The sequence below is a fragment of the Salvelinus namaycush genome, chromosome 12 (assembly GCF_016432855.1).
Source record: "Salvelinus namaycush isolate Seneca chromosome 12, SaNama_1.0, whole genome shotgun sequence".
NCBI lineage: Eukaryota > Metazoa > Chordata > Actinopteri > Salmoniformes > Salmonidae > Salvelinus > Salvelinus namaycush.
Window position 1 is genome coordinate 49234685 of NC_052318.1, and position 12569 is coordinate 49247253.

Consider the following 12569-nt stretch of genomic DNA (forward strand, 5'->3'; position numbering starts at 1 on the left):
TGAGTGGTTTTGGTAAATCCTGAGAAGTATTTTCATATTACTTACAACCTCATGCTAATCACATTAGCCTACATTAGCTTAACTGTCCCGTAGGCGGGGGGGACAACAATCCTGTTCAGGTTAAGAAGAGTTTTTGGTAAATCCTGAGAAGTATTGCTTTAGCAGTACCCTCCTGTCCTGTCTTGACTGCCTGGGACGGTATTAAAAACAAACTAACATTTGGCCAGGAAGACAATTTCATTTCCCAAGACGCAATACATAAACAAATATGTGAACTCCTGTTTGTGTTCACATACTTTAGGTCATCTAGTGCATCATGGGCATTAAAATAGCAGCAAAGGGGGGACCAACTCCATAACAGCCTCCAATCTTCTGGGAAGGCTTTACATTAGATGGTGGAACATTGCTGCTTCCATTCAGCCACAAGAGCATTTGTGAGGTTGAGCACTGATGTTGGCCAGTTATGCCTGGCTTGTAGTCGGCATTCCCATTCATCCCAAAGGTGTTAGAAGAGGTTGAGATCAGGGTTCCTTGCAGGCCAGTCAAGTTCTTCCACACCGATTTCAACAAACCATTTCTGTATGGACCTCGCCTTGTGCACGGGGGCATTGCCATGCTGAAACAGGAAAAGGCCTTCCCCGAACTGTTGCTACAAAGTTGGAAGCACAGAATCGTCTAGAATGTCATTGTATGCTGTAGCGTTACAATTTCCCTTCACTGGAACTAAGGGGCCAGCCGGAACCATGAAAAAAAAAAACAGGCCATTATTTCTCCACCAAACTTTACAGTTGGCACTATGCATTGGGGCAGGTAGCATTCTACTGGCATCCGCAAAATCCAGATTTGTCAGTCGGACTGCCAGATGGGGGAAGAGTGATTCCTCACTCCAGAGAACGCGTTTCCACTGCTCCAAAGTCCAATGGCCGCAAGCTTTACACCACTCCAGCTGACACATGCATCGCGATCTTAGGCTTGTGTGTGGCTGCTCGGACATGGAAACCCCTTTCATGAAGCTCCCTACGAACAGTTCTTGTGCTGATATTGCTTCCAGAGGCAGTTTGGAACTAGTAGTGAGTGTTGCAACCAAGGACAGACGATTTTCACGCACTACAGCACTCTGCGGTCCAGTTCTGTGAGCTTGTGTGGCCTACCACTTCGCAGCTGAGCCGTTGTTGCTCCTAGACAATAACAACACTAACAGTTAACCGGGGCAGCTCTAGCAGGGCAGAAATTTGACAAACTGACTTGTTGGAAAGGTGGCATCCTATAACAGTGCAATGTTGAAAGTCACTGAGCTCTTCAGTAAGGTCCTTCTACTGCCAATGTCTATGGAGATTGCATGTCTGTGTGCTTGATTGTATATACCCGTCAGCAAAGGGTTTGGCCGAAATAGCCGAAACCACTAATTTGAAGGGGTGTCTCCAGACACACACACACACGTAATTCCAAAGCAACTAGGACAATTTTACAGTTGATCAATGTATTTATAAAAGGCTTTTTTACATCAGCAGTTGTCAAAGTGCTCATACAGAACTCAGCCCAAAACCTCAATGCAGATGTAGAAAACTCCCTAGAAAGGAAGTAACCTAGGAAGAAACCTAGAGAAGGACCAGGCTCTGAGGGGTGGCCGGTCATCTTCTGGCTGTGCCCGATGGAGATAAGACTACATGGCCATTCAGGCAAGATCGTTCAAGATATCCAACGCTCATAGATGACCAGCAGGGTCAAATAATAATCCAAGTGGTCATAGAGGGTGCAACAGGTCCAGGGGGGGGGGGGGTTGAAGAGAGCGCAAGAGAAAGAAGGGGATACTAGTCAGTTGCGCAACTGAATGCATTCAACCGAAATGTGTCTTCCACATTTAACCCAACCCCTTGAGATGTTAATGAAGGAGTTCAAGACCTGTCCAAGGTGGATGGTTGATCGTGACAACATTAGGCTATAGAGCAGGGATGGGCCATTTTGATAGGGGTGGGGGCCAAACAATTTATATACACACACACTTAATGACTCACAGGGAGTGCTGTTTTGAAGCCACCGCACGTCCATTTTGGTACTCAACCACGATTATAAAACAAATATTTGGGAAGCTATAGAAATGCATTGTGATGTCTACATTTAATATATTAGACACCTAAAATGCATACTTCAAGGAAAATGTTTAAGTAATAAAATGTTACGGTCCCCACTTCAAAATAAATAAAAAAAGACGTTACATTTTGTACTGTGGAATTCCATTCATTCCTATGGAGGACTGCTCCTTCTAGGGAGTGCCAATATGTCCAATCAGTGGCTTCATAGCCCCCCTTTAGCCATTACATCGCATCAGCAATCCAGGGTTTATATACACATCATTGGTCTGCATACCCACATGCAGTAAGAGCCAGCCCTAGCCTTTTGGGGGCCCTAAGCGACATTTTGTTGGGCCCTAGGCAGGCAAGGGCAATTACACAGCCATAATGCAAATACTCAAAAACAATACATCCAACACTAAAAATAAATAATGGATAGGTTATAAAGTCATCAGCGGTCATAGGTTTGGTTAAATTTGAGCCATGATTTAAATTTTCTCCAGTCCACGCAGTGTATTCCAGTTAATGGTAATTTTGTCAGTGACAATCTGCACTCAGTAAGTCAACTTTGACAATGGTGGTAACTGTTTGGTTTGTTATCAAAAATATGAAGTGTTTGTAGAGTGATTCAATTGATTCTAGAATGGTGGCTACTGCAAGTGAGAAAAAGGACTAATGTGAAAAGATCATTGCATGCAGTTGTGGGTTCCAGAGGTAGGTAAGGTCCTATAAACCTTAAATTTGATAGTCCAAACTAGACAGTGTTAACCACCTTCACCGGTTTCTTGAATGTCAAGTTGGAGTCCAAATGATGACGATATATAGGACATGGCATTTGACCCTCTACCAGTACCAACAATGGAGTGTTGTTTTTTTTTTTTTACACCGGTATGGAACAATATTGCTCTGCAACTTAAACTATAATAGCAGGCTTAAAAATAAAGCTTTGTTTGCGCAGCCCGATTCTGATATTTTTTCACTAATTGGTATTTTTTGACCAATCAGATCAGCTCTGAAAAGAGATCTGATGTGAAAACATCTGATTGGTCAATACCAATAAGTGGAAAAAATATCAGAATTGGCCTCCCTGTGTGAACGCAGCCTTAATCTAAAAATAGACTGCATTCGCTAGGGAAAGTAGTCTAATGAATAGCGGCAGTACTCTAGCTTCAGGTCAGATACTCACGCCCTGGTCTTGGGGAATCCCATCGACAGCAGCACGTCCAGACTTGACCCATGTTTTACAGTGCCCGATCGATTCTGGCGCTGCCTCCGCGGGGTGACTTTGGTGTAAAGCTCTTCTTTAGCTGCCATCATAACTCACCGTTCCATTGGTATTTCAGTCCTCGGTTTCACTTACTTTCAGTAAAACCGGAAAGATGGAGGCGGCGGCAGACATTGAAAACAGCGGATAATTTGTGCTAAACGGAATTAGACTCGATTTGGCTACACATGAACGACAATCCCTTGGAATAAAGCGAACAAGAGGTTCTGTAGACAAATGTTCTGAACACAGAATTAACTAAGCAGCTTCCTGGTGAAACGCAGATAAAGTCATAACCATAGCTGCAGAAGGGGGGTCACTAGTCGGAAGTCACTTTTGCTCTCACAACGTCGCCGAGTCGAATGCGCTGACTAGGATGTAAACTATTTTTGCTGCGAGTTTCTTGCAATTGTTCGCTAAAAACGTTAACACATTTATGTCCTGAAATTATTTATCTAATGTAACTATGCCTCAAATGTCTTATTTATGAATGGATTTTGAGTGAGCGTCGGGCCAGCCTGTCAAAAAGGTTGCAGCTCTCAACAGCACCGCCCCTTTTTCTTAAAGAGACAGGATTCACTTGCAACGGAACATCTTTCTGTGTGATCAAATGTATCCATTCAGTGATTATACAGTGACTGCGCAAACAGAATAGAAGTTTAACCATGTGCATGTGGTGCAGAGAGGGTATCTGTGGAATTTGTAATACATTCCTAATTACAAAAACTATTTAAGGATATCGGTCTGTAACTGTACCAATTGTATATCTTTAAAATGTTTGGGTCTGGAAAGCAGTAAACCTACATGGGGACACCTAATTGGCACAGGTCAGAGGGCATATTAACATGTTCTAATTAGCCCTACACCAAGCCTGCTATGCACTGTAAACAAAACATTTTATACAGTGCACCTTAAGAATATTATCTCCCTCAATCTAGGCTGAACTGATTATGGTAAAGGGGAGTTAATACTCAACGGTGCTGAAGGACCATGGATGATCTTAGCTAGCACCTTGTGGATACATTGTACATAATAACAATAGCTCAAAGTCAAAGATATGGAAAGCACAACTATTACAAAAATGGTCTTTCAGAGACTGTTCTTCAAATATGATTTAATATTAGAATCAGGTGTTACCTTATAAAACAACAAATACATGAATCTGTCAAAATCGTAAAATGCTCAATAAAAAGGATCTAGATTAAGACCTGACTAATTTTTGCAAAATAAATATCTTAAGTACGACTGCACCCATGTACCTTGTATGATGGGATATTGTGCTCACAGCAACATCTTTGGGATGCTAAACTTGATAACTTGCAAAGAAGGAGACTGTTCATCTCAACAAGCCTGGTTGCTAGTCTGTTACTGCCCTTGACAACTTCTCATGGAATTGTCATGCCAAACGTGTTTAATAGTGAGTGACAAAGAGTTGACACAGCAGCATAAACCGATCTGGGACCAGCAACAAACAATACAAATTTGAAGAATACAAACATTAGGAATGTGACCAAAATAGCATTTTACCACCTGAGAAACATTGCCAAGGTGGGTCCGTTTCCATGCTTTTATTCCAAGCATGCTTGACTACTGTAATGCTCTCCTGTCTGGTCTACCCAAGAAAGCCAGTGGTCAACTGCAAAACATACAGAATGCTGCAGCACGGGTCCTGACCAAGACCAGACGGAGAAGCCACATTACACTGTTTTTATGGTCCCTGCACTGGCTGCCTGTGAGTTTTAGAATTTACTTTAAGATTATTCTATTGGTTTTTAAAATCAATCCACAATTGTGCACCCAATACATGTAAGGCATGCTTTTAAGTTATGTACCCAGTAGGTTCCTCTGGCATTGGCCTTTTAACTATCCCTAGGACCAAGAGGTATGGAAAGGCAGCCTTTAGTTACTATGCCCCCAGACTCTTGAATAGCCTGCCAGAGAACCTGAGGGGGGTCAAAACTGTGGACATTATTTAAAGAGATCTTAATACATCTTTTTAGATATGCATTTCCTTAGGGTGCTTTTTAGTCATTCAGTTTGTTATTCTTTAGTTTTTTTCTGCTCTTATGTAGTGTAGTAAAGTGTAGTAAATATCAGTTTATTTATTGTTTTTATTCCCCCCCCCCACCACCACCACCCCTGTAAAGCACATTGTGTTGCATTCCATGTCAGAAATGTGCTGTATAAATAAAGCTCGATGTGAGTTGATCAAACACAATTTAAAACTATCTGTAGCTACCGTAAACAAAACATTTCACATTACAACTCACTTAACAGCATGGATATTCACAGCACACAAGGTATGCGTATCAAACTGCACCCTATTCCCTACATAAATGCCCTAGAGCCTTGGTCAAAAGTAGTGCAGTATATACAGAATAGGGTGCCATTTGGGATACAGCCAGGCATGGGACAGAGGGAGCTGTGGAATTTCCAAAGCTTGTGTCAGGTTGAACAATCAAGATTTCACAAGGTGAATCCCTTGTGAAGAATGTAGGTTGTAGCTCAAAATGACACTAATCCCCATATAGTGCACTTCTTTTGACCAGGGCCCATAGAGCTCTATATTGGGCTAGCCTAGCAGTTAAGTGTTGCGCAAGAAACCAAAAGGTCTTTGGTTCAAATCCCCTTCTGCCCTTGAGCAAGGCAGTTAACCCACAACAACTACTCCCCAGGCACAGATGACATGGATGTCGATTAAGGCAGCCCGCCACACCTCTCCGATTCAGCGGGGTTGGGTTAAATGCAGTAGACATTTTGGTTGAATGCCTTCAGTTGTGCAACAGAGTAGGTATTCCCTTTCCCCTTCCTTCTAGTCACTATATAGTGAATAGGGTGCAATTTGGGACGCAGGGCATAAAATGCATGTTCGATTGGGGTTAGAAAAATATCAATGACCAGCGTTATTGAAATATTTTGGGGAAAATAGAAAAGTCCTATACACACAGCCGCCACAAAATAATGCAGACATACAGTAGGTAGACTGCCGGTTAGAGAAATATTAAAGTGGAAATAGTTTTTATAAACAGATGGAATTAAAAAAAGATAACATTAAAATCAATCCACACCGAGCAGGTAAAAGGGCCAGTGGTATTAGCATTTACCCAATTATCTCTCCTTCCTCCCAAAGTGTGCACTTTGCTTCACTGATTTGAAAGGAAATGGCTGGTATAAGGAAAAAAATGTGGAAACTCCCACAAGCCCATGCCACTGCCAATCCAATGCTTTGAGATTTGTGGGAAGCAGTGAACAAGAGCACACTTCAGGAGAAAAGGGAGATGTTATTGGGACGCACCCGTATTCATTGTCGTTGCCGTAGACTCCTGAGTATATCCTGGATATGTGTTGCATACCCTGGCTATACCACGAAAGAAGACTTCTGTTTGAATTCCCCCTGGAACAGACAGAAAACTGCAATTACAAGACTGCACCTTTTCACTGGAAAAAAAGGACAAAGGACAGTAACCATTAAGTCTTTAGAGAGATGGTCCTCTGCAGCTCAGTTGGTAGCGCATGGCGCTTGCGACGCCAGGATATTGGGGCCGATTCTCGGGACAACCCACACGTAAAAATGTAGGCACGCATGACTGAGTCGCTTGGATAAAAGAATCTGCTAAATATTATATTTCCCTGACAACCAAACAATACACTACAATCGTAATAATCTAATTCTCAGAAATTGAATTTGAGAGCAGAGAGAAAACAAAAGCATATACAAATTATTTTCAGCACAATATTGCCTGTTATCTTTTGAATAATCTTCTGCTTGCTAAAATGTTACAAACATACCAGAGAAATGGAAGAAATACTTAGAAATGAATGTCTAAAAAGCACCAGACTTATAAAGACATTACAAAGACCGATGAAACTTACATCCTCTTCATCGCCATACTCCGATGTTGGCTGGTAGACCACTGAGGGTTTGGGTTGGCTGTAAGAGGAACACACCAAGTGAGCCTACAGTGACATCTACACAGCCATCAGCCACTTTAAAGTGTACTATGTTGTTGTATTATTTACATGATGATGTTCTCTTTTTATGAAATGTTACATAAAATCCTTAATTAAAAAGCATCCTAACTAAGCCCTCAGCAACAGGGGCTGAGGCAACCAAAGGAGGACACGGATGTAATTTGACACTGGCACTGAAAACCAATTTGCTAAGTCCTGCATTAACATGATCAGACAAAGTAATCAGTTATTAAAGAGTCCACTTACCTTGCACTCTTTTCTGTGAGGGCAAAAATAAATAAAAGTGAGTTAAATGTAGAGACATTTGTATGATGATTTGAATTTGAAGGTTATAACTTGCAGTTCATAATGTTTCAGTCACTGATCTGGGCCCGTATTTATTAAAATGTCTTTGAATAAGAGTTCTGATCTAGGATTAGGTCCCTTCTGTCCATGCAATCTTATTCATTATGATCTAAAAGTCCAATCTGTTCCTAGATCAGCACTCCTACTTTGAGATGCTTTATGAATACAAGACCAGGAGTGGTTAGGGGGTGTGAACTCACTGGGCAGGTATCCTTTGCGGCGGGCGTACCACAGTCCAAAGCCCAGCAGGGCCAGGGCTAGGAGAGCCACGATCACCCCGGCAACAATACCTCCAGTGTTGATGTCACCTAGACAGAGAGAAAAAGGAAAAAAGGAGAGTAAATTCCACCAAAATGTATCTGTTGATGCATCTTCCCACACTACAACCATCCGCACATTACTAAAACACTGTACTAGCAGATAACCTCAGCAAGAAAAGAAACGTCTGTTTCTCAGGACCCTGTCTTTCAAAGATAATTAGTAAAAACCTAAATCATTTCACAGATCTTCATTGTAAAGGGTTTAAACACTGTATCCCATCCTTGTTCAATGAACCATTAACAATTAATGAACATGCACCTGTGGAACGGTCGTTAAAACACTAACAGCTTACAGACAGTAGGCAATTAAGGTCACAGTGATGAAAACTTAGGACACTACAGAGGCCTTTCTACTGACTCTGAAAAAACCCAAAAGAAAAGACACCCAGGGTCCCTGCTCATCTGCGTATTTGAATGTGCCTTAGGCATGCTGCAAGGAGGCATGAGGACCAGGGTAAAAAATTGCGATGTCCATACTGTGAGACACCTAAAACAACGCAACAGGGAGTCAGGACAGACAGCTGATCGTCCTCGCAGTGGCAGACCACCTGCACAGGATCCTGCACAGGATCGGTACATCCGAACATCATACCCGCGGGACAGGTAGAGGATGGCAACAACTGCCCGAGTTACACCAGGAATGCACAATCCCTCCATCAGTGCTCAGACTGTCCACAATAGGCTGAGAGAGGCTGGACAGAGCTTGTAGGCATGTATGGCAGGTCCTCACCAGACATCACCGGCAACAACGTCGCCTATTGGCACAAACCCACTGTCGCTGGACTAGACATGACTGGCAAAAAGTGCTCTTCACTGACGAGTCGCGGTTTTGTCTCAACAGGGGTGATGGTCAGATTCGTGTTTATCGTCAAAGGAATGAGCGTTACGCCGAGGCCTGTACTCTGGAGGTGGAGGGTTCGTCATGGTCTGGGGCGGTGTGTCACAGCATCATCGGACTGAGCTTGTCGTCAATCTCAACGCTGTGCGTTACAGGCAAGACATCCTCCTCCCTCATGTGGTACCCTTTCTGCAGGCGCATCCTGACATGACCCTCCAGCATGACAATGCCACCAGCCATACTGCTCATTCTGTGCGTGATTTCCTGCAAGACAGGAATGTCAGTGTTCTGACATGGCCAGCGAAGAGCCCGGATCTCAATCCCATTGAGCACGTCTGGACCTGTTGGATCGGAGGGTGAGGGCCATTCCCCCCCAGAAATGTTCGGGAACTTGCACGTGCCTTGGTGGAAGAGTGGGGTAACATCTCACAGCAAGAACTGGCAAATCTGGTGCAGTCCATGAGGAGGAGATGCACTGCAGTACTTAATGCAGATGGTGGCCATACCCGATACTGACTTACTTTCGATTTTGACCCCCCCTTTGTTCAGGGACACATTCAATTTCTGTTAGTCACATGTAGGTGGAACTTGTTCAGTTTGTCTCAGTTGTTGAATCTAGTTTGCTGAAAATAAACACAGTTGACAGAGGACATTTATTTTTATGCTGAGTTTATAACACTTGAAATGTATCTTTTCTAAACCTGTTGAGTGCAATGTTCATTATTCATTTCTAATAGTTTAAATTTGTTTATTCTCAGTTGTATTTCTTCATTTCACTTGCTTTGGCAAATGTAAACATGTTTCCTTTGAGGGAGAGACCGATAGAGAAATTAGATACATTACCCTGGCTCACAAAGTCAAAATGGGAGAGTGAAATAGCCTAACATCCTTGTCATTGAGTGTAAAAGGAATATGTGCATTCACTATGCCATAAAGACCAAAGCAAATAATGATAATATTCGGGGGGTGCTTGTTACACACACACACACGTAATGGAAATAAATCGTTTTTGCATATCCCAAGTTCCGAGACAACTGCAGGGAGTGGGGTCACGGCCAAGGTCACCTGCCACTGGAGCAATTAGGGTTAAGTGCCTTTGCTTCACCTCGTTGACGCCGGGATTCGAACCACCGACCTTCCGGTTACTCGCCCAACGCTCGAACCTATCTGCCGCCCACATCTAGGTCTGGTTATAGTAAAAGCACTTGTGCTGATGTAAAAACTTTGATTCCAGGGGTTGTTAGGAAACATATCCACCAACCAAACCAGCATAACAATAATTTAGGTGTACATAATGTGAATCTGTATGGTATGACCTACATTTGAATGAAGGAAACACTTTCCTATATCGCCTTCACATTTTTGTATTAGGCCAGTAGGCTGCTATCAAAACCAAATAAGAGTGATTCACATTAGGGATGAGGGTCGGAAATAATTTCTGTATTCGAATAGCATCATGATTTAACTTTTGACTGGTACTGTATATCAAAAAATAACTAATCCTTCCAGGGTTTCTTCATTTTTACTACATCGTAGAATAATAGTGAAGACATCACAACTATGAAATAACACACATGGAATCATGCAACCAAAAGAAGTGTTGAACAAAATCAAAATATATTTTGTATTTGAGATTGTTCAAAATAGCCACCCTTTGCCTTGACAGCTTTGCACTCTTGGCATTCCCCTATCCATAGAAAACGAAGAGCACTTACGGACTTCCATTCTGACAGCCTGACAGCGTTTAGCAGGGCCGGCGTCGTTCACAGCCTCACAGCTGTAGTCTCCTGTATCCATCTTAGAAGCAGACGGAAACTCCTGCAGGGATAGAACGAGGCGTTTACAAGCGCTGATATGAAATAAAAAAAATTAAAAAAGGGAAACAATTGAAATAAGAGACTTAATGTTGAATACCACACAGTACTGTTGTGTTAGCCTGGTACCAGATGTATTTGTGCTATACAGCCAACTATGGTCAGTCTGTTTGGCATCCCAATGATCATAGGAGTTAACTATACAGCACACGTGTTATTAGCCGTAGCCTATTTAGCTAGCTCAAACCAGCTAAAATGCCACGATGGATATCAGAAATTGGCTTTGATAAAGTACCCAAACAAAGCCAAAGTAGAAGGGGACACCTTGCTACTGTGTCAGTGGATGTTAAAAGTTGACAGCACTGGAGTTCCTCGGGCACTAAATGCAAGTGTTCGTAAAAAACAGAGTAAGACTGGAGGCTACAGGGTTGCTGAAGGCGGTGAAAGTTTACAGCCACCATTGTGCACATAATCCTCAGTCGTCGCGATCCTTCAAACAAATTACTCCAGGCAACAGCAACAGATCTTTACACTGAAGTCAGTGGTCCGCAGTGCATCGAGAAGTTGGTGTGACAGCAACTTCAAAAACCATTTGGTAACAGTTCAGTGCCAGCGGCACTAACGCACCACCAGCTCCGAGCAAATGACAACGTTATGCAAGTACAACTCTCCAGCAATACGTGGTAGACAGTACAGTAGGCCAGCAGGACAGAGGAGAAAAAACGGCATCGTTCTGACATGTCACCAAGAACAGAGAAGGCAATAGCCAACTGGTGGAGGCCCTGTGTGCCCTTGACACAGAGAACCATGTATAGAAGGTGAAACCGCTGCTGGATCTAAGCAACACCCGATTTGGTGGAAGCGGAGCTGTCGCTCGCCAGTTTTTGCAAACTGAAATCGCCCGCTAAGGCTCCAATGTGCCATATCACAGCGTGTTGCTGAACTCAAGAACACCATGATTATCCATGTTTGACGCATGCCTACATCTCACTGTAGTAGTCGTCTGTTTTGGCTCTCCAGTCGCCTTTTGTTTACTGTTAACTAGCCTGTATCGATCTGGTATTTGGTTTACTAAGCCTACTTGGTATCGCCGCTTTGTTCTGTTCGCATTCATTCGTTTGCATTAGCAGTTATGTCAGTATTCTAAGTCAAACTGATATTCATTACTTTTGTTTTCATGCATGAATAACTAGGTTGCTACTTTCCAATGCAAGAACCCCCCCCCCCCAAAATTGTGCCCCCTCACCGATTTCAACTGCCCCCTTAGTCACTTTATCCCGGCGCCGGGTCTGGAAACACCCGCAGCGGGAGTGCACCTGGCCTGGGGAGACCATCAGCTGTGCCATGGCTACCAGTGATGGGCACACTTAAGGGATGAACGGTCTCTAGACAGAATTGGCTATTGCTGCTGTCAGATTGACCAGATTATTATTTCCAATAATTGCAAGAGGGTCTTAAATACAATAGCTAGAATGCAGTTTTACTTTTAAACGTGATCCTATTTTATTTTCAATTTCATTAAGCAGTTTATGCGTCTATATTTGCGCGCAGGCCAGGTAGCCTATAGGCCTACTTCTGTGTGTGCGCGTCCCTTACTCAACATTGACAGGAGCGCTCCAAACAAAAAAATAACTAAATTCATAAATGGAATGAAATTAATCAAAACTTGTTTCTCACAAGTGTAGCATAGGTTGTGCATTCTGCAAACAATGTGTCCACTCCGACAATGAGAACAGGAAGACTGGAATAATAATATTGAATGCATTAAAATAAATGACCGTAAATAAAGTAAAACATTGTAGATTTGAAATTAACAGTAAATGCACTACTGGTGATACAGCATGTAAAATGGGGAATTGTTATACACTAACATTCAAACAATTCACACCATGAAGTTGTGAAACAATGACTGCACAAATTGGTGGGGAGTGCGCACATTCTGGA

The 12569-nt window shown here is 42.7% G+C and overlaps 2 protein-coding genes across 2 annotated transcripts in view; both read right to left on the minus strand.

Moving 5' to 3' along the window:
* The window catches only part of ubash3ba (ubiquitin associated and SH3 domain containing Ba), a 56302-nt gene extending 52655 nt beyond the window's left edge, over positions 1 to 3647 (minus strand). The window contains exon 1 of the mRNA XM_039004882.1: positions 3259 to 3647. Coding sequence (XP_038860810.1) covers positions 3259 to 3389 — 131 coding nt within the window. The 5' untranslated portion in view covers positions 3390 to 3647. The remainder of the gene's footprint in view (positions 1 to 3258) is intronic.
* A 783-nt stretch (positions 3648 to 4430) lies between these two features.
* f11r.1 (F11 receptor, tandem duplicate 1) overlaps positions 4431 to 12569 on the minus strand; it is a 36118-nt gene continuing 27979 nt past the window's right edge. Inside the window, exons 6-10 of the mRNA XM_039005963.1 lie at positions 10527 to 10629; positions 7854 to 7961; positions 7555 to 7567; positions 7210 to 7267; positions 4431 to 6730 (exon numbers count right to left, since the gene is read on the minus strand). Of these exons, the coding sequence (XP_038861891.1) occupies positions 6695 to 6730; positions 7210 to 7267; positions 7555 to 7567; positions 7854 to 7961; positions 10527 to 10629 (318 nt within the window). The 3' untranslated portion in view covers positions 4431 to 6694. The remainder of the gene's footprint in view (positions 6731 to 7209; positions 7268 to 7554; positions 7568 to 7853; positions 7962 to 10526; positions 10630 to 12569) is intronic.